General features: G+C 43.0%; 2 protein-coding genes across 3 annotated transcripts in view; both read left to right on the forward strand.

Moving 5' to 3' along the window:
- The window catches only part of LOC139553108 (putative uncharacterized protein DDB_G0282499), a 28,236-nt gene extending 6,005 nt beyond the window's left edge, over positions 1–22,231 (forward strand). Inside the window, exon 2 of the mRNA XM_071365063.1 lies at positions 21,401–22,231. Coding sequence (XP_071221164.1) covers positions 21,401–22,231 — 831 coding nt within the window. The remainder of the gene's footprint in view (positions 1–21,400) is intronic.
- LOC139553959 (synaptosomal-associated protein 25-B-like) overlaps positions 1–24,016 on the forward strand; it is an 85,021-nt gene that overhangs the window by 26,562 nt on the left and 34,443 nt on the right. For both annotated transcript variants that reach the window (XM_071366770.1, XM_071366771.1), the window contains one exon: positions 23,163–23,300. In XM_071366770.1, the coding sequence (XP_071222871.1) occupies positions 23,229–23,300 (72 nt within the window). In that variant the 5' untranslated portion in view covers positions 23,163–23,228. The remainder of the gene's footprint in view (positions 1–23,162; positions 23,301–24,016) is intronic.

Consider the following 24,016-nt stretch of genomic DNA (forward strand, 5'->3'; position numbering starts at 1 on the left):
ACAGAGGCTGTCTTTCACTCAACTTACTGTCCCTCCGTCTTTAATATTCCTTGATATTAAAAAAGACACGAGACACTAATATAACAACGCAATCTTATCAGAACACTTTGCTATACTCATTCAGTGCGGCTGCAGTGCTGGTTGTAGCCTGAGTGGAAGTAGAGAGAACGCACATTTTATGGCTCATGAAAGTGTTGAACAAAGTGTTGACAATGCTGAATAACAACTTAAACATGAACTCACTCATAAAAAACAGCAGCTCTTTGCTGTATTCATTGAGTCTCTCTGAAGTTATGGTTCTAACATTTTAGAAAGCTCACAGTATTGACTTTGCTGTATGTTCAAGGCTTTTTTTTTACTGTCTATGGCTCGAGGAAACTGTGCAGACATGGTGATCTGAGCTATCTGATTGGCCTGCGGTAGGCCTATAGGTGCACTTAATTTGCACTCTGGGCCTGCAGAAACATGAAGTGGTTCAAAACACTTTGCCTTCTCGGCGGTAGGGCTGCTGAATCAAGTGCACCTAACACCAACAGTGCCAAACAAAACAAAAAAATAGGCAACCAAGGCTTATTCATAATTTTTTTTAAACAGAAATATTTGGAGATTGACCAATCAATGCTAGCTAGCTGCTATCCGAGTGACTATTGGCTTACGTCGGTCCCGGAGCAAACATCAATTATTCCGGAGCTAGCCAGCTGAAGAGTTCCATCAGCCACTCCTGGGCTACAATCACCTATCCGGACCCGTTTTACTGCCGATGCGGAGCCCCACCGGGCCTTCACGACTGGACTACCGACGTTATCTGCCCGAGAGAATTATCCAACTGGCCCCTCCGTCGCAACGTTACCTGAACGCCCATCTGTGGCCCGCTAATCGTTAGCTGTCTTATCGGCTGCTATCTGAATAGGTCTATCGGACAATTTTTCTTGGGTCACTACAACTATATCTATTTTACCAATTGGATTGATCCCCTCTACCACACGGAACCCCACTAATCTTCCGACGGAAACGCACGAGGTGGCTAAAAACAGACCACCATCCTATGCTAGCTTGCTACCGATGGCCCGGCTAGCTGTCTGAATCTCCGTGACCCCAACCAACCTCACTACTCACTGGACCCTTATGATCACTCGGCTAAGCATGCCTCTCCTTAATGTCAACATGCCTTGTCCATTGCTGTTCTGGTTAGTGTTTATTGGCTTATTTCACTGTAGAGCCTCTAGCCCTGCTCATTATACCTTATCCAACCTTTCAGTTCCACCACCCACACATGCGATGACATCACCTGGTTTCAATTATGTTTCTAGAGACAATATCTCTCTCATCATCACTCAATACCTAGGTTTACCTCCACTGTATTCACATCCTACCATACCTTTGTCTGTACATTATACCTTGAAGCTATTTTATCGCCCCCAGAAACCTCCTTTTACTCTCTGTTCTGGACGTTCTAGACGACCAATTCTCATAGCTTTTTTTCCCCAGGCGCTCTCTTTTGATGACTTCTGTAACCGTAATAGCCTTGGTTTAATGCATATTAACATTAGAAGCCTCCTCCCTAAGTTTGTTTTATTCACTGCTTTAGCACACTCTGCCAACCCGGATGTTCTAGCCGTGTCTGAATCCTGGCTTAGGAAGATCACAAATAATTCAGAAATCTCCATCCCTAAGTACAACATTTTCAGACATGATAGAACGACCAAAGGGGGAGGAGTTGAAATCTACTGCAGAGAAAGCCTGCAAAGTTCTGTCCTACTATCCAGGTCTGTACCCAAACAATTTGAGCTTCTACTTTTAAAAATCCACCTCTCTAAAAACAAGTCTCTCACTGTTGCCGCCTGCTATAAACCACTTTCTGCCCACAGCTGTGCTCTGGACACCATATGTGAACTGATTGCCCCCCATCTATCTTCAGAGCTCGTGCTGCTAGGCGACCTAAACTGGAACATGCTTAACACCCCAGCCATCCTACAATCTAAGCTTGATGCCCTCAATCTCACACAAATTATCAATGAACCTACCAGGTACCACCCCAAAGCCGTAAACATGGGCACCCTCATAGATATCATCCTAACCAACTTGCCCTCTAAATACACCTCTGCTGTTTTCAACCAAGATCTCAGCAATCACTGCCTCATTGCTTGCATCCGTAATGGGTCAGCGGTCAAACGACCTCCATTCATCACTGTCAAACGCTCCCTGAAACACTTCAGCGAGCAGGCCTTTCTAATCGACCTGGCCGGGGTATCCTGGAAGGATATTGATCTCATCTCTGGAGGCAGAGGGTGATCTCATCCCATCAGTAGATGATGCCTGGTTATTTAAAAAAAATGCCTTCCTCACCATCTTAAATAAGCATGCCCCATTCAAGAAATTTAGAACCAGGAACAGATATAGCCCTTGGTTCTCTCCAGACCTGACTGCCCTTAACCAACACAAAACATCCTATGGCGTTCTGCATTAGCATCGAACAGCCCCCGTGATATGCAACTTTTCAGGGAAGCTAGAAACCAATATACACAGGCAGTTAGAAAAGCCAAGGCTAGATTTTTCAAGCAGAAATTTGCTTCCTGCAACACAAACTCAAAAAAGTTCTGGGACACTGTAAAATCCATGGAGAATAAGAACACCTCTTCCCAGCTGCCCACTGCACTGAGAATAGGAAACTGTCACCACCGCTAAATCCACTATAATTGAGAATTTCAACTATGCATTTTTCTACGGCTGGCCATGCTTTCCACCTGGCTACCCCTATCCCGGTCAACAGCACTGCACCCACCACAGCAACTCGCCCAAGCCTTCCCCATTTCTCCTTCTCCCAAATCCAGTCAAATCCAAGAGCTACAAAATCTGGACCCCTACAAATCAGCCGGGCTAGACAATCTGGACCCTTTCTTTATAAAATTATCTGCCGAAATTGTTGCAACCCCTATTACTAGCCTGTTCAACCTCTCTTTCGTGTTGTCTGAGATTCCCAAAGATTGGAAAGCAGCTGCGGTTATCCCCCTCTTCAAAGGGGGTGACACTCTTGACCCAAACTGCTACAGACCTATATCTATCCTACCCTGCCTTTCTAAGGTCTTCGAAAGCCAAGTCAACAAACAGATTACCGACCATTTCGAATCCCACTATACCTTCTCCGCTATGCAATCTGGTTTCAGAGCTGGTCATGGGTGCACCTCAGCCACGCTCAAGGTCCTAAACGATATCTTAACCGCCATCGATAAGAAACAATACTGTACAGCCGTATTCATTGACCTGGCCACATCCTCATCGGCAGACTCGATAGCCTTGGTTTCTCAAATGATTGCCTCGCCTGGTTCACCAACTACTTCTCTGATAGAGTTCAGTGTGTCAAATCGGAGGGCCTGTTGTCCGGGCCTTTGGCAGTCTCTATGGGGGTGCCACAGGGTTCAATTCTTGGACCGACTCTCTTCTCTGTATACATCAATGATGTCACTCTTGCTGCTGGTGAGTCTCTGATCCACCTCTACGCAGACGACACCATTCTGTATACTTCTGGCCCTTCTTCGGACACTGTGTTAACAACCCTCCAGACGAGCTTCAATGCCATACAACTCTCCTTCCGTGGCCTCCAATTGCTCTTAAATACAAGTAAAACTAAATGCATGCTCTTCAACCGATCGCTGCCTGCACCTGCCCGCCCGTCCAACATCACTACTCTGGACGGTTCTGACTTAGAATATGTGGACAACTACAAATACCTAGGTGTCTGGTTAGACTGTAAACTCTCCTTCCAGACTCACATCAAACATCTCCAATCCAAAGTTAAATCTAGAATTCGCTTCCTATTTCGCAACAAAGCATCCTTCACTCATGCTGCCAAACATACCCTTGTAAAACTGACCATCCTACCGATCCTCGACTTCGGCGATGTAATTTACAAAATAGCCTCCAATACCCTACTCAATAAATTGGATGCAGTCTATCACAGTGCCATCTGTTTTGTCACCAAAGACCCATATACTACCCACCACTGCGACCTGTACGCTCTCATTGGCTGGCCCTCGCTTCATACTCGTCGCCAAACCCACTGGCTCCAGGTCATCTACAAGACCCTGCTAGGTAAAGTCCCCGCTTATCTCAGCTCACTGGTCACCATAGCAGCACCCACCTGTAGCACGCGCTCCAGCAGGTTATCTCACTGGTCACCCCCAAAACCAATTCTTCCTTTGGCCACCTCTCCTTCCAGTTTTCTGCTGCCAATGACTGGAACGAACTACAAAAATCTCTGAAACTGGAAACACTTATCTCCCTCACTAGCTTTAAGCACCAGCTGTCAGAGCAGCTCACAGATTACTGCACCTGTACATAGCCCATCTATAATTTAGCCCAAATGTAACAGTATAACTTTACGGCGTCCCCTCGCCCCGACCCGGGCGCGAACCAGGGACTCTCTGCACACATCAACAACGGTCGCCCACGAAGCATCGTTACCCATCGCTCCACAAAATCCGCGGCCCTTGCAGAGCAAGGGGAACCACTACTTCAAGTCTCAGAGCAAGTGACGTCACCGACTGAAACGCTGCTAGCGCGCACCACCGCTACCTAGCTAGCCATTTCACATCGGTTACATAAACAACTACCTCTCCCCCTACTGTATTTATTTATTTTGCTCCTTTGCACCCCATTATTTCTATCTGTACTTTGCACATTCTTCCACTGCAAATCTACCATCCCAGTGTTTTACTTGCTACATTGTATTTACTTCTCCACCATGGCCTTTTTTTTGCCTTTACCTCCCTTATCTCACCTCATTTGCTCACATTGTATATAGACTTATTTTTCTTATTTTTCTAGTATTATTGACTGTATGTTTGTTTTACTCCATGTGTAACTTTGTGTTGTTGTATGTGTCGAACTGCTTTGCTTTATCTTGGCCAGGTCGCAATTGTAAATGAGAACTTGTTCTCAACTTGCCTACCTGGTTAAATAAAGGTGAAATAAAAAATAAATAAATACACATCCTCCACAGAGCTGCTAAAAAAATAATAATTAAAAAATCTCAATCGACCGGTTGGTGACCACTGCTATAGGCTGTCTCATCGTCGTCGGTGATCAGGCATACCACTGTCGTGTCGTCAGCAAACTTGATGGTCGTGTTGGAGTCGTGCGTTGCCAGAGTTGTGGTTGAACAGGAGGGGACAAAGCACACACCCTTGAGGGTTCCCCTGTGTTGAGGGTCAGTGTGGCGGAGGTGATGTTGCCTATCCTCACCACCTGGGGTCGGCCCGTCAGAAAGTCCAGGATCCAGTTGCAAGGGGAAGTGTTCAGTCCCAGGGTCCTGAGTTGGTGATGAGTTCTGACTATGAGCTACAGTACAGTACGTGTGTGTGTGTGTGTGTGTGTGTGTGTGTGTGTGTGTGTGTGTGTGTGTGTGTGTGTGTGTGTGTGTGTGTGTGTGTGTGTGTGTGTGTGTGTGTGTGTGTGTGTGTGTGTGTGTGTGTGTGTGTGTTTGTGTTTGTGTGTGGTCCTTGTCTCCATTGCTCCGGTGCAGACCATATGGGAGTCTCCCTGACTTCATAGGATCAGGGCTTTGGTGGAGTTAAGCCGGAAGGCATGCTATGTGCTGGAGGAAAGATCCTCTGGATGTGTGTGTGTGTGTGTGTGTGTGTGTGTGTGGATAGGGAGCAGATGGCCCTGACCCCGGAGCAGCATATCTATAGACTGTCACGCTGTAGGAAACAGGAAAATCCCTTCAGTTCCACCCATAGACAAACACCAGGCCTAAACCGTTCCTCTGCGACTACCAGATTATAGAACACCACAGCGATCCACTGGGTCTAAATACAAAGTGCTTAATGCCAAACCAAAAGGGAATTTATTTTCTGCATTATCGTCTTTCACCAGGTCACGTTACCAGTAAAAATAACATTCTCATATAATGTTATCTCTGGAGTTTTGTTATTGGTTTCGTATTTAAAAAGGGACAATCTGTGATTACTACATCAATTTAAAAAAAAAAAAAATTAATAATATACACTGAGCGTACAAAACATTTAACAGGTGACATCAATAAGGGATCATAGCTTTCACCTGGATTCACCTGGTCGGTCTATGTCATGGAAAGAGCAGGTGTTCTTAATGTTTTGTCCACTCTGTTTATTTCTATTGGTAAAGAATATAAGTTATAGATGCCTCATGAGCTTAGTTCAGCTGTCACACCCCCTCAGAACCCAAAATATAAGCTTTAAAGCCTCATAACATGGTTAGAACTTCAATGTTGATATCATGGATATCAGTCCTTGTATCAATAGCTCTGTCTATGAATTTGAGATTGGTTACATTTCTCCAGCTCTATCCCTCCTCTGTTTACCAGAACAGTGGTGGGGTGTCCACTTTGTTATTATTCGAACTGCAGAATGCCCCTTTAAACACATTGTCAGGTACGCTCGGCCAGCAACCATGGGATGAGTTGCAGTGGAGAGGAGAGCGTCTGATTGATGAGAATTATATACAGTTGATGTCGGAAGTTTACATACACCTTAGCCAAATACATTTAAACTCAGTTTTTCACAATTCCTGACATTTAATCCTAATAAAAAGTCCCTGTCTTAGGTCAGTTAGGATCACCACTTTATTTTAAGAATGTGAAATGTCAGAATAATAGAAGAGAGAATTATTTATTTCAGGTTTTATTTCTTTCATCACATTCCCAGTGGGTCAGACGTTTACATACACTCAGTTAGAATTTGGTAGCATTGCCTTTAAATTGTTTACCTTGGGTGAAATGTTTCGGGTAGCCTTCCACAAGCTTCACACAATAAGTTGGGTGAATATTGGCCCATTTCTCCTGACAGAGCTGTGTAACTGAGTCAGGTTTGTAGGATCCTTGCTTGCACACACTTTTTCAGTTCTGCCCACAAATTTTCTGTGGGATTGAGGTCATTGTTTTGTGATGGCCACTCCAATACATTGACTTTGTTGTCCTTAAGCCATTTTGCCACAACTTTGGAAGTATGCTTGGGGTCATTGTTCATTTGGAAGACCCATTTGAGATCAAGCTTTAACTTCCTGACTGATGTCTTAAGATGTTGCTTCAATATATCTACATAATTTTCCTTCCTCATGATGCCATCTATTTTGTGAAGTGCACCAGTCTCTCCTGCAGCAAAGCACCCCCACAACATGATGCTGCCACCCCCGTCTTTCACGGTTGGGATGGTGTTCTCCGGCTTGCAAGCCTGACCCTTTTTCCTCCAAACATAACGATGGTCATTATGGCCATTTTTGTTTCATCAGACCAGAGGACATTTCTCCAAAAAGTACGATCTTTGTCCCCATGTGCAGTTGCAAACCGTAGTTTGGCTTTTTTATAGCTGTTTGGAGCATTGGCTTCTTCCTTGCTGAGCGGCCTTTCAGGTTATGTCGATATAGGACTCGCTATACTGTGGATATAGATACTTTTGTACATGTTTCCTCCAGCATCTTCACAAGGTCCTTTGCTGTTGTTCTGGGATTGGTTTGCACTTTTCGCACCAAAGTACTTTCATCTCTAGGAGACAGAACGTGTCTCCTTCCTGAGCGGTATGATGGCTGCGTGGTCCCATGGTGTTTATACTTGCGTACTATTGTTTGTACAGATGAACGTTGTACCTTCAGGGATTTGGAAATTGCTCCCAAGGATCAACAAGATGCACAAAGCAGATGTCCTAACTGACTTGCCAAAACTATAGTTTGTTTAAAACCTCTACTTCATCACCCTCCCGGATCTGGGATCCTCCTCATCAAAAAAGCTGACTAGCATAGCCTAGCCTAACGGGACAGGGATATCATATAATATAATTTTCATGAGATCACAAGTCCAATACAGCAAATGAAAGATAAACATCTTGTGAATCCAGCCATCATTTCCGATTTTTAAAATGTTTTACAGCGAAAACACAATATGCATTTCTATTAGCTCACCACAATAGCCAAACACACAACCGCATATTTTCACCATGTTTCCTCCGCATAGGTAGCTTTCACAAAACCGACAAAATAGAGATAAAATTAGTCACTAACCAAGAAACAACTTCATCAGATGACAGTCTTATAACATGTTATACAATACATGTATGCTTTGTTCGAAAATGTGCATATTTGAGGTATAAATCATAGTTTTACATTGCAGCCACCATCAAAAATAGCACCAAAGCAGCCAGAATAATTACAGAGAGCAACGTGAAATACATAAATACTCATCATAAAACATTTATGAAAAATACATGGTGTACAGCAAATGAAAGATAAATATCTTGTGAATCCAGACAAGATTTCCGATTTTTTAAGTGTTTTACAGCGAAAACACAATATAGAATTATATTAGCTTACCACAATTGCCAAACACACAAACGCATTTATTCACCGCAAAGGTAGCTTTCGCAAAAACCAGCAAAAGATATAAAATTATTCACTAACCTTTGGACAACTTCATCAGATGACAGTCTTATAACATCATGTTATACAATACATTTATGTTTTGTTCGAAAATGTGCATATTTATAGCTACAAATCCTGGTTATACATTGTGAATACGTAGCAACGATTCACCAGAATCTCCGGAGCTATTTTGGACACTCACCTAATCTGACCAAAGAACTCATCATAAACTTTACATAAAATACTTGTTGTATGGCAAATGAAAGATACACTGGTTCTTAATGCAACCGCTGTGTTAGATTTTTTAAAATAACTTTACCACAACATACAGCTTGGGTTATTGTGAGACAGTGATCACCAACACGGCGGAGAATAAACATCAACATATTACACAGAAATACGAAATAACATCATAAATGTTGTCTTACTTTTGCTGAGCTTCCATCAGAATGTTGTACAAGGAGTCCTTGGTCCAGAATAAATCGTTGTTTGGTTTTAGAATGTCCATTTCTTCTGTCGAATTCGCGCCACAATGCTAGCCAAGGTTGCTAACATTCCCATCCTCTCTTGGCGCAAAGAACGGAAAACTCCAAAAGTCCCAATAAACGTTGAATAAACTGATAAAACTCGGTTGAAAAAACCTACTTTATGATGTTAATATCATATGTATCAAATAAAATCAGAGCTGGAGATATTCGCCGTGTATAACGAACGCTTTTCAGAAGACAATGTCGAGGTCCCTCGCGCGCCGTCGAAGACAAAGAAAATACCGGACCTGTCACTCCAAAAGCTCTTGTTCGGCCTAGATCAAGCTAGACACCCCATTCCACCTTCCACTGCCTGTTGACATCTAGTGGAAGGCGTATGAAGTGCATGCATATCGATAAATAAAAGCCAGTTGAATAGGCAGGCCCTGAAACAGAGCCTCGTTTTCAGATTTTTCACTTCCTGTATGGAAGTTTGCTGCAAAATGAGTTCTGTTTTACTCACAGATATAATTCAAACAGTTTAAGAAACTTGAGAGTGTTTTCTATCCAATAGTAATAATAATATGCATATTGTATGATCTAGAACAGAGTACGAGTACGAGGTTTCATTTGGGCACGATTTTTTCCAAAGTGAAAACAGCGCCCCCGTTTGACAAGAAGTTAACAAGAAATTTGTGGAGTGGTTGAAAAACGGGTTTTAATGACTGCAACCTACGTGTATGTAAACTTCCGACTTTAACTGTATATATATCTTTTACAGAGGTCATTTACAGATAGCTAGTCTTTAGTAACCTTGTTATGTAAACATCCTAGGTTTATCTGTGTATGCAGCCTCACACACACACACACACACACACACACACACACACACACACACACACACACACACACACACACACACACACACACACACACACACACACACACACACACACACACACACACACACACACACACACACACACACACACACACACACACACACACACACACACACACATAGAGATGGAAGCTCCTGCATTAATAATGTTGCCCTGGTAACAACCTGTGAATAATGGAGCATGTCTTGTCTTTGATGTGAAGGAGACAGATGTGACATGTTAAAATGGCGGCAGCCCCCCCTCTCCCACTCCTCCCCCCTCCCTCCCCCTCTCCTTGACACAGTTATTTAATGTGGTCGTGTTTAATTATCAAATATGGAGCCTGTGTAGCCTTAGTCTCCTGAAAGCTGGGGTAGAGGGCAACGTCTGGGCACTGGGCTGCTCCGTGGCTCATAATGAAACATGAGCAGCGTACACGCTAAAGGCTGTTTCTTTATTTTAGGCTACTGGCAGTCAGCTGCATGAGAAACAGGTTAGCATATCATTGTGCTGTTGCATGTACTGTAGGTTATATAGGCTTTGAATGATTAACACAATGGAACTTTCTAGCTTCAAAATGAAACCGCTGTGTCAGAGATACATGAATAAGACGGAGAAGAAAGCAGACAGACACACACACAAGATCTTCATATCTACTGTACATCTCTTCTTAGATGTGGTTTAGCCCCCGCTCTTCATTGTTACCTGAGCTACAGCAGTCTAGTGACCTGGTTTCCCTCAGAACCACACGGACTGTGGTGTGATGGGCTCAGCTCTGACACGGCTTCTATTTCCTGGGGAAATGTTGTTTATCTGAGCTGAACATGGAGTCTGATTGATTGCAGTGAACAGAGACGGTTTATCACTGGCAGCTGACAGTGTGTTACCAGTCTCTGTTTGACACTAGGACAGCATCTCATTGTTACCAGTCTCTGTTTGACACTAGGACAGCATCCCATTGTTACCAGTCTGCTGTTTGACACTAGGACAGCATCTCATTGTTACCAGCCTGCTGTTTGACACTAGGACAGCATCTCATTGTTACCAGCCTGCTGTTTGACACTAGGACAGCATCTCATTGTTACCAGTCTCTGTTTGACACTAGGACAGCATCTCATTGTTACCAGTCTCTGTTTGACACTAGGACAGCATCTCATTGTTACCAGTCTGCTGTTTGACACTAGGGCAGCATCTCATTGTTACCAGTCTGCTGTTTGACACTAGGACAGCATCTCATTGTTACCAGTCTCTGTTTGACACTAGGACAGCATCCCATTGTTACCAGTCTCCGTTTGACACTAGGACAGCTTCCCATTGTTACCAGTCTCTGTTTGACACTAGGACAGCATCCCATTGTTACCAGTCTCTGTTTGACACTAGGACAGCATCTCATTGTTACCAGCCTGCTGTTTGACACTAGGACAGCATCCCATTGTTACCTGCCTGCTGTTTGACACTAGGACAGCATCTCATTGTTACCGGTCTCTGTTTGACACCAGGACAGCATCTCATTGTTACCAGCCTGCTGTTTGACACTAGGACAGCATCTCATTGTTACCAGTCTGCTGTTTGACACTAGAACAGCATCTCATTGTTACCAGCCTGCTGTTTGACACTAGGACAGCATCTCATTGTTACCAGCCTGCTGTTTGACACTAGAACAGCATCTCATTGTTACCAGTCTGCTGTTTGACACTAGAACAGCATCTCATTGTTACCAGTCTGCTGTTTGACACTAGAACAGCATCTCATTGTTACCAGTCTGCTGTTTGACACTAGAACAGCATCTCATTGTTACCAGTCTGCTGTTTGACACTAGGACAGCATCTCATTGTTACCAGTCTCTGTTTGACACTAGAACAGCATCTCATTGTTACCAGCCTGCTGTTTGACACTAGGACAGCATCCCATTGTTACCAGCCTGCTGTTTGACACTAGGACAACATCTCATTGTTACCAGCCTGCTGGTTGACACTAGAACAGCATCTCATTGTTACCAGCCTGCTGGTTGACACTAGAACAGCATCTCATTGTTACCAGTCTCTGTTTGACACTAGAACAGCATCTCATTGTTACCAGCCTCTGTTTGACACTAGGACAGCATCTCATTGTTGCCAGTCTCTGTTTGACACTAGGACAGCATCTCATTGTTGCCAGTCTCTGTTTGACACTAGAACAGCATCTCATTGTTACCAGTCTCTGTTTGACACTAGAACAGCATCTCATTGTTACCAGTCTGCTGTTTGACACTAGGACAGCATCTCATTGTTACCAGCCTGCTGTTTGACACTAGGACAGCATATCATTGTTACCAGCCTGCTGGTAGACACTAGGACAGCATCTCATTGTAACCAGCCTGCTGTTTGACACTAGGACAGCATCTCATTGTTACCAGTCTGCTGTTTGACACTAGGACAGCATCTCATTGTTTCTAAAGGAGCTCAGCGTTGAGCTGTTTCTAATAGAGCTCAGTGTTGAGCACTATAAGTTGATTAAAAGCATTATTATCATTTCTCCTAGCCTCTCTTCATCACATGATTACATATGCCCTCTCTTATGACCGAAAATAACTTCCGGACATCAGAACTGCGGTTACTCACCACGGACTGGCAGAATCCTTTTTTGTCCTTTAATGAGTCCAACATGAATGATATACTGCTTTCCCAGGAACAGGCCCAGATCCCCGTCATTTGCGTGAAGAGGAGCCGGAGAATAAGGGGCCTTCTGAGAATTCGTAGGAGATCTAATTAACTTACACTGCCTTCCATTCTGCTAGCATACATGCAATCTTGGAAAATAATAATAAATTACCTATGCAGAAGATTACACTACCAACAGGACATTCAAAACTGTAATATCTTATGCTTCACGGAGTCGTGGCTGAACGATGACATTATCAACATACAGCTGGCTGGTTATACGCTGTATCGGCAAGATAGAACAGCGGCGTCTGGTAAGACAAGGGGCGGCGGACTATGTATTTTTGTCAACAGCAGCTGGTGCACGATATCAAAGGAAGTCTTGAGGTTTTGCTCACCTGAGTCAGAGTATCTCATAAGATGTAGACCGCACTATCTACCTAGAGAGTTTTTCATCTGTATTCTTCATAGCTGTCTACATACCACCACAGACTGATGCTGGCACTAAGACCGCACTCAATGAGCTGTATTCCGCCGTTAACAAACAGGAAAACACTCACCCAGAGGCGGCGCTCCTAGTGGCCGGGGACTTTAATGCAGGGAAACTCAAATCAGTCTTACCTCATTTCTATCAGCATGTTAAATGTGCAACCAGAGGGGAAAAAAACTCTGGACCACATTTACTCCACACACAGAGATGTATACAAAGCTCTCCCCCGCCCTCCATTTGGCAAATCTGACCATAATTCTATCCTCCTGATTCCTGCTTACAAGCAAAAATTAAAGCAGGAGGTACCAATGACTCAGTCAATGAAAAAGTGGTCAGATGAAGAAGATGCTAAGCTACAGGACTGTTTTGCTAGCACAGACTGGAATATGTTCTGGAGGCATTGAGGAGTACACCACATCAGACATTGGCTTCATCAATAAGTGCATCGATGACGTCGTCCCCACAGTGACCGTACGTACATACCTCAACCAGAAGCCATGGATTACAGGCAACATCCGCACTGAGCTAAAGGCTAGAGCTGCCGCTTTCAATGAGCGGGACTCTAACAAGCTTATAAGAAATCCTGCTATGCCCTCCGACGAACCATCAAACAGCCAAAACATCAATACAGGACTAAGATCGAATCATACTACACCGGCTTTGATGCTCGTCGGATCTGGCAGGACTTACAAACCATTACAAACTACAAAGGGAAGCACAGCCAAGAGCTGCCCAGTGACATGAGCCTACCAGACGAGCTCAAGAAAACGTACATTGTAGAAATCGTAACTCATCGCTGCTGTAAATGGTTTATGGAATTGAGAATGGAATTTTCCATTCCTGGGTTTAAACAGGATTTTTGTCAATGTTGTTGTTGCTTAAAATAGCTACCAGCTGGATCCCTGGTTTATGGGGAGAATGGTACTGTGTTAATCATGTCAGAAGATGACAAGCCTAATCCCCTCCCTCAATGGGCCGCCACTGCCCCTCCCTCCCTCATCCTGCCTCGATGGGCCGCCACTGCCCCTCCCTCCCTCATCCTGCCTCGATGGGCCGCCACTGCCACTCCCTCCCTCATCCTGCCGCCACTACACTTTTCTTTGCTACAGTCTGTCACCTAAATGTGTTTTATTGGAAAGGCTCTTGCAGATAGGATTTGCGATTAGCGTGAAATAACAGAGAGAAAATAACACCGAGGGGGGGCGAGGGGGCGAGAGAGAGAGAGAGAGAGAGAGAGAGAGAGAGAGAGAGAGAGACTTGGCAGTAGAAAATCTTAACAGTATTTTTGACCTCTCAGCTTCCCTATCAAATCTAAAAATCTCAAATAGAAAACCGAAGAAAATGAACAACAATGACAAATGGTTTGATAAAGAATGCAAAAATCTAAGAAATAAATTGAGAAACCTGTCCAACCAAAAACATAGAGACCCGGAAAACCTGAGTCTACGCCTTCACTATGGTGAATCACTAAAACAATACAGAAATACACTACGGAAAAAGAAGGAACAGCACGTCAGAAATCAGCTCAATGTAATTGAAGAATCCATAGACTCTAACCAATTCTGGGAAAATTGGAAAACACTAAACAAACAACAACACGAAGAATTATCTATCCAAAATGGAGATGTATGGGTAAACCACTTCTCCAATCTTTTTGGCTCTATAACAAAGAATAAAGAGCAAAAACATATACATGATCAAATACAAATCCTAGAATCAACTATTAAAGACTACCAGAACCCACTGGATTCTCCAATTACCTTGAATGAGTTACAGGACAAAATAAAAACCCTCCAACCCAAAAAGGCCTGTGGTGTTGATGGTATCCTTAATGAAATGATCAAATATACAGACAACAAATTCCAATTGGCTATATTAAAACTCTTTAACATCGTCCTTAGCTCTGGCATCTTCCCCAATATTTGGAACCAAGGACTGATCACCCCAATCCACAAAAGTGGAGACAAATTTGACCCCAATAACTACCGTGGAATATGCGTCAACAGTAACCTTGGGAAAATACTCTGCATTATCATTAACAGCAGACTCGTACATTTCCTCAATGAAAACAATGTACTGAGCAAATGTCAAATTGGCTTTTTACCAAATTACCGTACAACAGACCATGTATTCACCCTACACACCCTAATTGACAACCAAACAAACCAAAACAAAGGCAAAGTCTTCTCATGCTTTGTTGATTTCAAAAAAGCCTTCGACTCAATTTGGCATGAGGGTCTGCTATACAAATTGATGGAAAGTGGTGTTGGGGGTAAAACATACGACATTATAAAATCCATGTACACAAACAACAAGTGTGCGGTTAAAATTGGCAAAAGACACACACATTTCTTCTCACAGGGTCGTGGGGTGAGACAGGGATGCAGCTTAAGCCCCACCCTCTTCAACATATATATCAATGAATTGGCGCGAGCATTAGAACAGTCTGCAGCACCCGGTCTCACCCTACTAGAATCCGAAGTCAAATGTCTACTGTTTGCTGATGATCTGGTGCTTCTGTCACCAACCAAGGAGGGCCTACAACAGCACCTAGATCTTCTGCACAGATTCTGTCAGACCTGGGCCCTGACAGTAAATCTCAGTAAGACCAAAATAATGGTGTTCCAAAAAAGGTCCAGTCGCCAGGACCACAAATTCCATCTAGACACCGTTGCCCTAGAGCACACAAAAAACTATACATACCTCGGCCTAAACATCAGCACCACAGGTAGCTTCCACAGAGCTGTGAACGATCTGAGAGACAAGGCAAGAAGGGCATTCTATGCCATCAAAAGGAACATAAATTTCAACATACCAATTAGGATCTGGCTAAAAATACTTGAATCAGTCATAGAGCCCATTGCCCTTTATGGTTGTGAGGTCTGGGGTCCGCTCACCAACCAAGATTTCACAAAATGGGACAAACACCAAATTGAGACTCTGCATGCAGAATTCTGCAAAAATATCCTCCGTGTACAACGTAGAACACCAAATAATGCATGCAGAGCAGAATTAGGCCGATACCCACTAATTATCAAAATCCAGAAAAGAGCCGTTAAATTCTACAACCACCTAAAAGGAAGCGATTCCCAAACCTTCCATAACAAAGCCATCACCTACAGAGAGATGAACCTGGAGAAGAGTCCCCTAAGCAAGCTGGTCCTAGGGCTCTGTTCACAAACACAAACACACCCCACAGAGCCCCAGGACAACAGCACAATTAGACCCAACCAAATCATGAGAAAACAAAAAGATAATTACTTGACACATTGGAAAGAATTAACAAAAAAACAGAGCAAACTAGAATGCTATTTGGCCCTAAACAGAGAGTACACAGTGGCAGAATACCTGACCACTGTGACTGACCCAAACTTAAGGAAAGCTTTGACTATGTACAGACTCAGTGAGCATAGCCTTGCTATTGAGAAAGGCCGCCGTAGGCAGACATGGCTCTCAAGAGAAGACAGGCTATGTGCTCACTGCCCACAAAATGAGGTGGAAACTGAGCTGCACTTCCTAACCTCCTGCCCAATGTATGACCATATTAGAGAGACATATTTCCCTCAGATTACACAGATCCACAAAGAATTTGAAAACAAATCCAATTTTGATAAACTCCCATATCTACTGGGTGAAATTCCACAGTGTGCCATCACAGCAGCAAGATTTGTGACCTGTTGCCACAAGAAAAGGGCAACCAGTGAAGAACAAACACCATTGTAAATACAACCCATATTTATGCTTATTTATTTTAACTTGTGTGCTTTAACCATTTGTACATTGTTACAACACTGTATATATATAATATGACATTTGTAATGTCTTTCTTGTTTTGAAACTTCTGTATGTGTAATGTTTACTGTTAATTTGTATTGTTTATTTCACTTTTGTGTATTATCTACCTCACTTGCTTTGGCAATGTTAACACATGTTTCCCATGCCAATAAAGCCCCTTGAATTGAATTGAATTGAATTGAGAGAGAGAGAGAGAGAGAGAGAGAGAGAGAGAGAGAGAGAGAGAGAGAGAGAGAGAGACACAGATCCACAAAGAATTTGAAAACAAATCCAATTTTGATAAACTCCCATATCTACTGGGTGAAATTCCACAGTGTGCCATCACAGCAGCAAGATTTGTGACCTGTTGCCACAAGAAAAGGGCAACCAGTGAAGAACAAACACCATTGTAAATACAACCCATATTTATGCTTATTTATTTTAACTTGTGTGCTTTAACCATTTGTACATTGTTACAACACTGTATATACTGTATATAATATGACATTTGTAATGTCTTTTTTGTTTTGAAACTTCTGTATATGTAATGTTTACTGTTAATTTGTATTGTTTATTTCACTTTTGTATATTATCTACCTCACTTGCTTTGGCAATGTTAACACATGTTTCCCATGCCAATAAAGCCCCTTGAATTGAATTGAATTGAATTGAATTGAGAGAGAGAGATGTAGTAAATAACATGGAGGAAGAGAGAGAAAACAGTGGTGCGTAAATCCTCTTTACCCTGGTGTTTTTAATCCCTCCCTCGGCTCAGTTCTGGCTGAGGCCTTACGGATGTCGTCAATCAAACGAAGTGACAGCAGCGTGTCATGTGGAGTGGGATGGGGAGGCGGAACTTAGCAACAGATAGAGCCCTAGTAGCCTAGAACCACTCAATCTCAATTCATCTTTCCACAATCTTCTTCTCAACAGTATTCGAGGAGAAGGTCCAAGGTCCCTCCTCTCTGGGAGGATGAGGAGGATGAGGAGAGAGGATCGAGGAAACATTAATTGAGACTGAGCCTCTATCGATTTTGAATTGAGAAAGACCTTGTACTAAAACACATGACTGCTGCACCAGAGAAGTTCTGTTTTTGAAGTTTTCCCTGCATGGATCAAGTTGGGTAAAAGACAGGAAGTGTGTGTGTGTGAGAGAGAGTGGGATTGATCGTCTGTCTGTCTGTGTCTGTCTGTCTGTCTGTCTGTCTGTCTGTCTGTCTGTCTGTCTGTCTGTCTGTCTGTCTGTCTGTCTGTCTGTCTGTCTGTCTGTCTGTCTGTCTGTCTCTGTCTGTCTGTCTGTCTGTCTGTCTGTCTGTCTGTCTGTCTGTCTGTCTGTCTGTCTGTCTGTCTGTCTGTCTGTCTGTCTGTGTGTGTGTGTGTGTACTGTACCCCAAGCTAAAGGTCAACGCTAAATGCCACAAAAGGCAGAGCTTTTTAGTTGATAACAGAAAACGGCCATGGTCTGTTCACTTGCTGCAGTACTTACTGTTTCTGAGGCTAATCTGTTGTGATCTGACTGAAATGTTTAAAAATGTATGGCATGATAACAATTGGGCATTTGATCTCTGTTTAGTAGTCAGTCAGTCCTGAAAGGGAACTGGAAGGGGAACGTTTGTCTGATAGACTCTTCACCAACAGCCTGGGATCACTGGAGACAAACTGATAGACTCTTCACCAACAGCCTGGGATCTGTTGTGTGTTGATACAGTATGCAGCCTCTTTTGGTAGTGAATCCAGTCCATTTCAGACTATTGACTTGAAAGAGGCAATTATGATGTTGTTATATAGTAATGCTGGACACTATTCAACACCTAGAGGCCTATCAGCTGTCTCTATCCAGCTGTGATAACAACCTTTGGCCTGGGAAGGGGGTGAATGTGTGAGTCGCGGACATGGAAGAAGCAAGGAGGAGGAGGTGATAGAATGAATAAATGTAATAGAGGGAAGGGTGATCAACTGGAGAGAAATTACTGATGACAGGAGGAAAGAGCAGGAGGGAAAATCAGACTGCTGAAAACAAACAATGAGGAGAAGACAATATCCCTCACAGTGAAATGAAAAGAAATACAAAAAAGAGAAAGAGAGAGAAAGGGAGCGCGAGGAAAATACAACAACAGAAGAGAGAAAGGAGGGAGGCTTTTAAGAGTATGACTATCCTGTACTGTGGGCTGCTGTTCCTTTCAGAGCCGATACTCAATTATTAAAGACCTACTGACGACTCGGGAGAGAGAGGGAAGGGAAGAGGGAGTGAATGGGAGAGAAAGAGAGAGGGAGTGGGAAGGGGGAGTGAATGGGAGAGAAAGAGAGAGGGAGTGGGAAGAGGGAGTGAATGGGAGAGAAAGAGAGAGGGAGTGGAAAGAGGGAGTGAATGGGAGAGAAAGAGAGAGGGAGTGGAAAGAGGGAGTGAATGGGAGAGAAAGAGAGAGGGAGTGAATGGGAAAGAAAGAGAGAGGGAGTGGGAAAACCTTATCTGACATTAAAACATAGGATTACACCAATGTACACACACTGGTTCAATCAACCTTACGTTGAACCAATGTGGAATAGACGTTGAATTGACGTCTGTGCGCAGTGGGACCTGAGCCTCCCCCTCACGTGAAAAAAACTTTAATTTGTTGATTTGGACATAAAGAACATGAGTTTCCACGTCTTGCCGACTGACTCCCAGTGTACAGAAATAGAGACGTTATTGTTGACATCAAGCTCAAGCTGGTTCTTACTGTGTTCCGCCATTGTGTATTTGACAGCAATCACACAATATGGTTTCCCATCTGTCCCGACAACAAAGCATCTTTTGTCGTGTTTAGATGAAAACCTTTGAGAGAGGCTTTCTAAAATGCATGACATTATGACAACTGACTTGGAATGATTGAGAGTGCACTATTGTTTTAATGTACATGTTATGCTAATGGGATAAATAACAGATTGAAGTGAACTTAAAGAAATGTGTGTCACAAAACCAATCTGCCAACTCCTTTCAGTTTAGTCTCTCTCTCTCCTTCTCGCTCCCTATCCCTCTCCCTCATTACCCCTTTCCCTCCCTACCTCTCCCTCCCTTCCTCTCTCCCTCCCTACCCCTCTCCCTCCCTACCCCTCTCCCTCCCTTCCTCTCTCCCTTATTTCACTTATAATTTACTGTATCACAATTCCAGTGGGTCAGAAGTTTACATACACTAAGTTGACTGTGCCTTTAAACAGCTTGGAAAATTCCAGAAAATTATGTCATGGCTTTAGAAGCTTCTGACGGGCTAATTGACATAATTTGAGTCAATTGGAGGTGTACCTGTGGATGTTTTTCAATGCCTACCTTCAAACTCAGTGCCTCTTTGCTTGACATCATTATTTCAAAAGAAATAAGCAAAGAACTCAGAAACAAATTGTAGACCTCCACAAGTCTGGGTCGTCCTTGGGAGCAATTTCCAAACTCCATCTGCACAATCAATAGTACGCAAGTATAAACACCATGGAACCACGCAGCCATCATACCGCTCAGGAAGGAGACGCATTCTGTCTCCTGGAGATGAACGTATTTTGTGCGAAAAGTGCAAATCAATCCCAGAACAACAGCAAAGGACCTTGTGAAGATGCTGGAGGAAACAGGTACAAACGTATCTATATTCACAGTAAAACAAGCCCTATGTCAACATAACCTGAAAGGCCGCTCAGCAACGAAGAAGCCACTGCTCCAAATCCGCCATAAAAAGGCCAAACTACGGTTTGCAACTGCACATGGGGACAAAGATCGTACTTTTTGGAAAAATGTCCTCTGGTCTGATGAAACAAAAATATAACTGGCCATAATGACCATCGTTATGTTTGGAGGAAAAAGGGGGAGGCTTGCAAGCCGAAGAACACCATCCCAACCGCGAAGCACTGGGGTGGCAGCATCTGTCACGGCCGTCAAATGAAGTAGACCAAAGCGCAGCGTGGTGAGCATACATATTCCTTTTTTTATTAGGATGACACCGACAAAAACAATAAACTACACAAAAACAACCGTGAAGCTTAAGGGCTATGTGCCACAAACAAAGTTAACTTCCCACAAAGAAAGGAGGGAAAAGGGTAAGTATGGTTCCCAATCAGAGACAACGATAGACAGCTGTCCCTGATTGAGAACCATACCCGGCCAAAACATAGAAATACAAAAACATAGAATGCCCACCCCAAATCACACCCTGACCAAACCAAAATAGAGACATAAAAAGGCTCTCTAAGGTCAGGGTGTGACAGCATCATGTTGTGGGGATGCTGTGCTGCAGGAGGGACATTTCATGTTCTTAAAATAAAGTGGTGATCCTAACTGACCTAACACAGGGAATTTTTATTAGGATGAAATGTCAGGAATTGTGAAAAACTGAGTTTAAATGTATTTGGCTAAGGTGTATGTAAACTTCCGACTTCAACTGTATTTATAAAGCCCTTTTAACATCAGCAGATGTCACAAAGTGCTGTACAGAAACCCAGCCTAAAACCCCAAACAGCAAGTAATGCAGACGTAGAAGCACGGTGGCTAGAAAAAACTCCCTAGAAAGGCAGGAACCTAGGAAGAAACCTAGAGAGGAACCAGGCTCGGAGGGGTGGTCAGTTTTTTGAGAGTACATGGCCATTAAGGCCAGATTGTTCTTCAAGATGTTCAGAAGGAGATAGGAGATAGGGAAGGACACTAACCTTGGGGGATTTTGTCTGCTGTGTCTGTATGCCTGTCTAATCTAGACAATGCTTCAGTGAAGGTGGTTGCAAACTCGTTTGACTCAAAACTAGGAGAACAATGAGAACTCTGAGAACTATGAGAACAATGAGAACTCTGAGAACTCTGAGAACTATGAGAACAATGAGAACTATGAGAACTATGAGAACTATGAGAACTATGAGAACAATGAGAACTCTGAGAACTATGAGAACTATGAGAAATCTGAGAACTCTGAGAACAATGAGAACTCTGAGAACTATGAGAACTATGAGAACTATGAGAACTCTGAGAACTATGAGAACTCTGAGAACTCTGAGAACTCTGAGAACTATGAGAACTATGAGAACTCTGAGAACTCTGAGAACTCTGAGAACTCTGAGAACTATGAGAACTCTGAGAACTATGAGAACTATGAGAACTCTGAGAACTCTGAGAACTCTGAGAACAATGAGAACTATGAGAACTATGAGAACTCTGAGAACTATGAGAACTATGAGAACTCTGAGAACTCTGAGAACTCTGAGAACAATGAGAACAATGAGAACTCTGAGAACTGTGAGAACTCTGAGAACTATGAGAACTATGAGAACTCTGAGAACTATGAGAACAATGAGAACAATGAGAACTCTGAGAACTGTGAGAACTCTGAGAACTATGAGAACAATGAGAACTATGAGAACTCTGAGAACTATGAGAACTATGAGAACAATGAGGACAATGAGAACTATGAGAACTATGAGAACTATGAGAACTCTGAGAACTATGAGAACAATGAGAACTCTGAGAACAATGAGAACTCTGAGAACTATGAGAACTCTGAGAACTATGAGGACTATGAGAACTATGAGAACTCTGAGAACTATGAGAACAATGAGAGCTCTGAGAACTGTAAGAACTATTAGAACAATGAGAACTCGGAGAACTATGAGAACAATGAGAACAATGAGAACAATGAGAACTCTGAGAACTATGAGAACTATGAGAACTCTGAGAACTATGAGAACTCTGAGAACTCTGAGAACTCTGAGAACTATGAGAACTCTGAGAACTCTGAGAACAATGAGAACAATGAGAACTCTGAGAACAATGAGAACTCTGAGAACTATGAGAACTCTGAGAACTATGAGGACTATGAGAACTATGAGAACTCTGAGAACTCTGAGAACTATGAGAACAATGAGAGCTCTGAGAACTGTAAGAACTATTAGAACAATGAGAACTCGGAGAACTATGAGAACAATGAGAACAATGAGAACAATGAGAACTCTGAGAACTATGAGAACTATGAGAACTCTGAGAACAATGAGAACAATGAGAACTCTGAGAACTCTGAGAACTATGAGAACTATGAGAACTCTGAGAACAATGAGAACAATGAGAACTCTGAGAACAATGAGAACTCTGAGAACTATGAGAACTCTGAGAACTATGAGAACTATGAGAACTATGAGAACTCTGAGAACTCTGAGAACTATGAGAACAATGAGAACTATGAGAACTATGAGAACAATGAGAACAATGAGAACAATGAGAACTCTGAGAACTATGAGAACTCTGAGAACAATGAGAACAATGAGAACTCTGAGAACAATGAGAACTCTGAGAACTCTGAGCCATCCACAATGCTATGTAGACTAGATTCATTATCAAAGAATTGTCCTGTTCTACCATATCTGAAATGCATACCGTATGCAGCTTGACTTGTTTGGGATCTCTCATATCCCCACGAAGCAGCGAATCTAAAGGGATAACAAATATTATGTTCATCGCCATAACGCACTAATGTGATAATTTATGATACTTAAAGTTCTCTCTCTCTCTCTCTCTCTTCAGTCTTTGCAGTAGCAGCCAGTCTTCTCGTGGTTTGGAGGCCAACGCCCATCTCACTACCCAGAAGCCATGGCAGATGAAGCAGACATGCGCAATGAGCTGGAGAACCTGCAGGCGAAGGCAGATCAGATAGCCGATGAGGTAAACACACACACACACACCTCACACACCCCTCACACAAACCTCTCACACACCTCATACACGCCTCACACAAACCTCACACACCTCACACAAACCTCTCACACACCTCACACAAACCTCACACAAACCTCACACACCTCACACACGAACCTCACACGTGAGTGACGGCTCACAGTAGACCGTCGTCCTTTCATTCACACACATGAGATCCACATCAGGGCTCATATCTGAACAGCGTCTTTGAGTAAGAGTGCTGATCTAGGAACAGTATTGTATTTTAGATCAAAATGAATATGATTATACGTACAGGGGGGCACCTGATCCTAGATCAGAATGTATACTCTGATATGCTTTTTGGAACACCTGAGACAGAAGCATACAACTAGACATCTGTTCCACATCAGAGCTCTATCAACTAGACATCTGTTCCATATCAGAGCTCTATCAACTAGACATCTGTTCCATATCAGAGCTCTATCAACTAGACATCTGTTCCATATCAGAGCTCTATCAACTAGACATCTATTCCACATCAGAGCTCTATCAACTAGACATCTGTTCCATATCAGAGCTCTATCAACTAGACATCTGTTCCATATCAGAGCTCTATCAACTAGACATCTGTTCCATATCAGAGCTCTATCAACTAGACATCTGTTCCATATCAGAGCTCTATCAACTAGACATCTATTCCACATCAGACCTCTATCAACTAG

Source organism: Salvelinus alpinus, chromosome 25 (genome assembly GCF_045679555.1).
Source record: "Salvelinus alpinus chromosome 25, SLU_Salpinus.1, whole genome shotgun sequence".
NCBI lineage: Eukaryota > Metazoa > Chordata > Actinopteri > Salmoniformes > Salmonidae > Salvelinus > Salvelinus alpinus.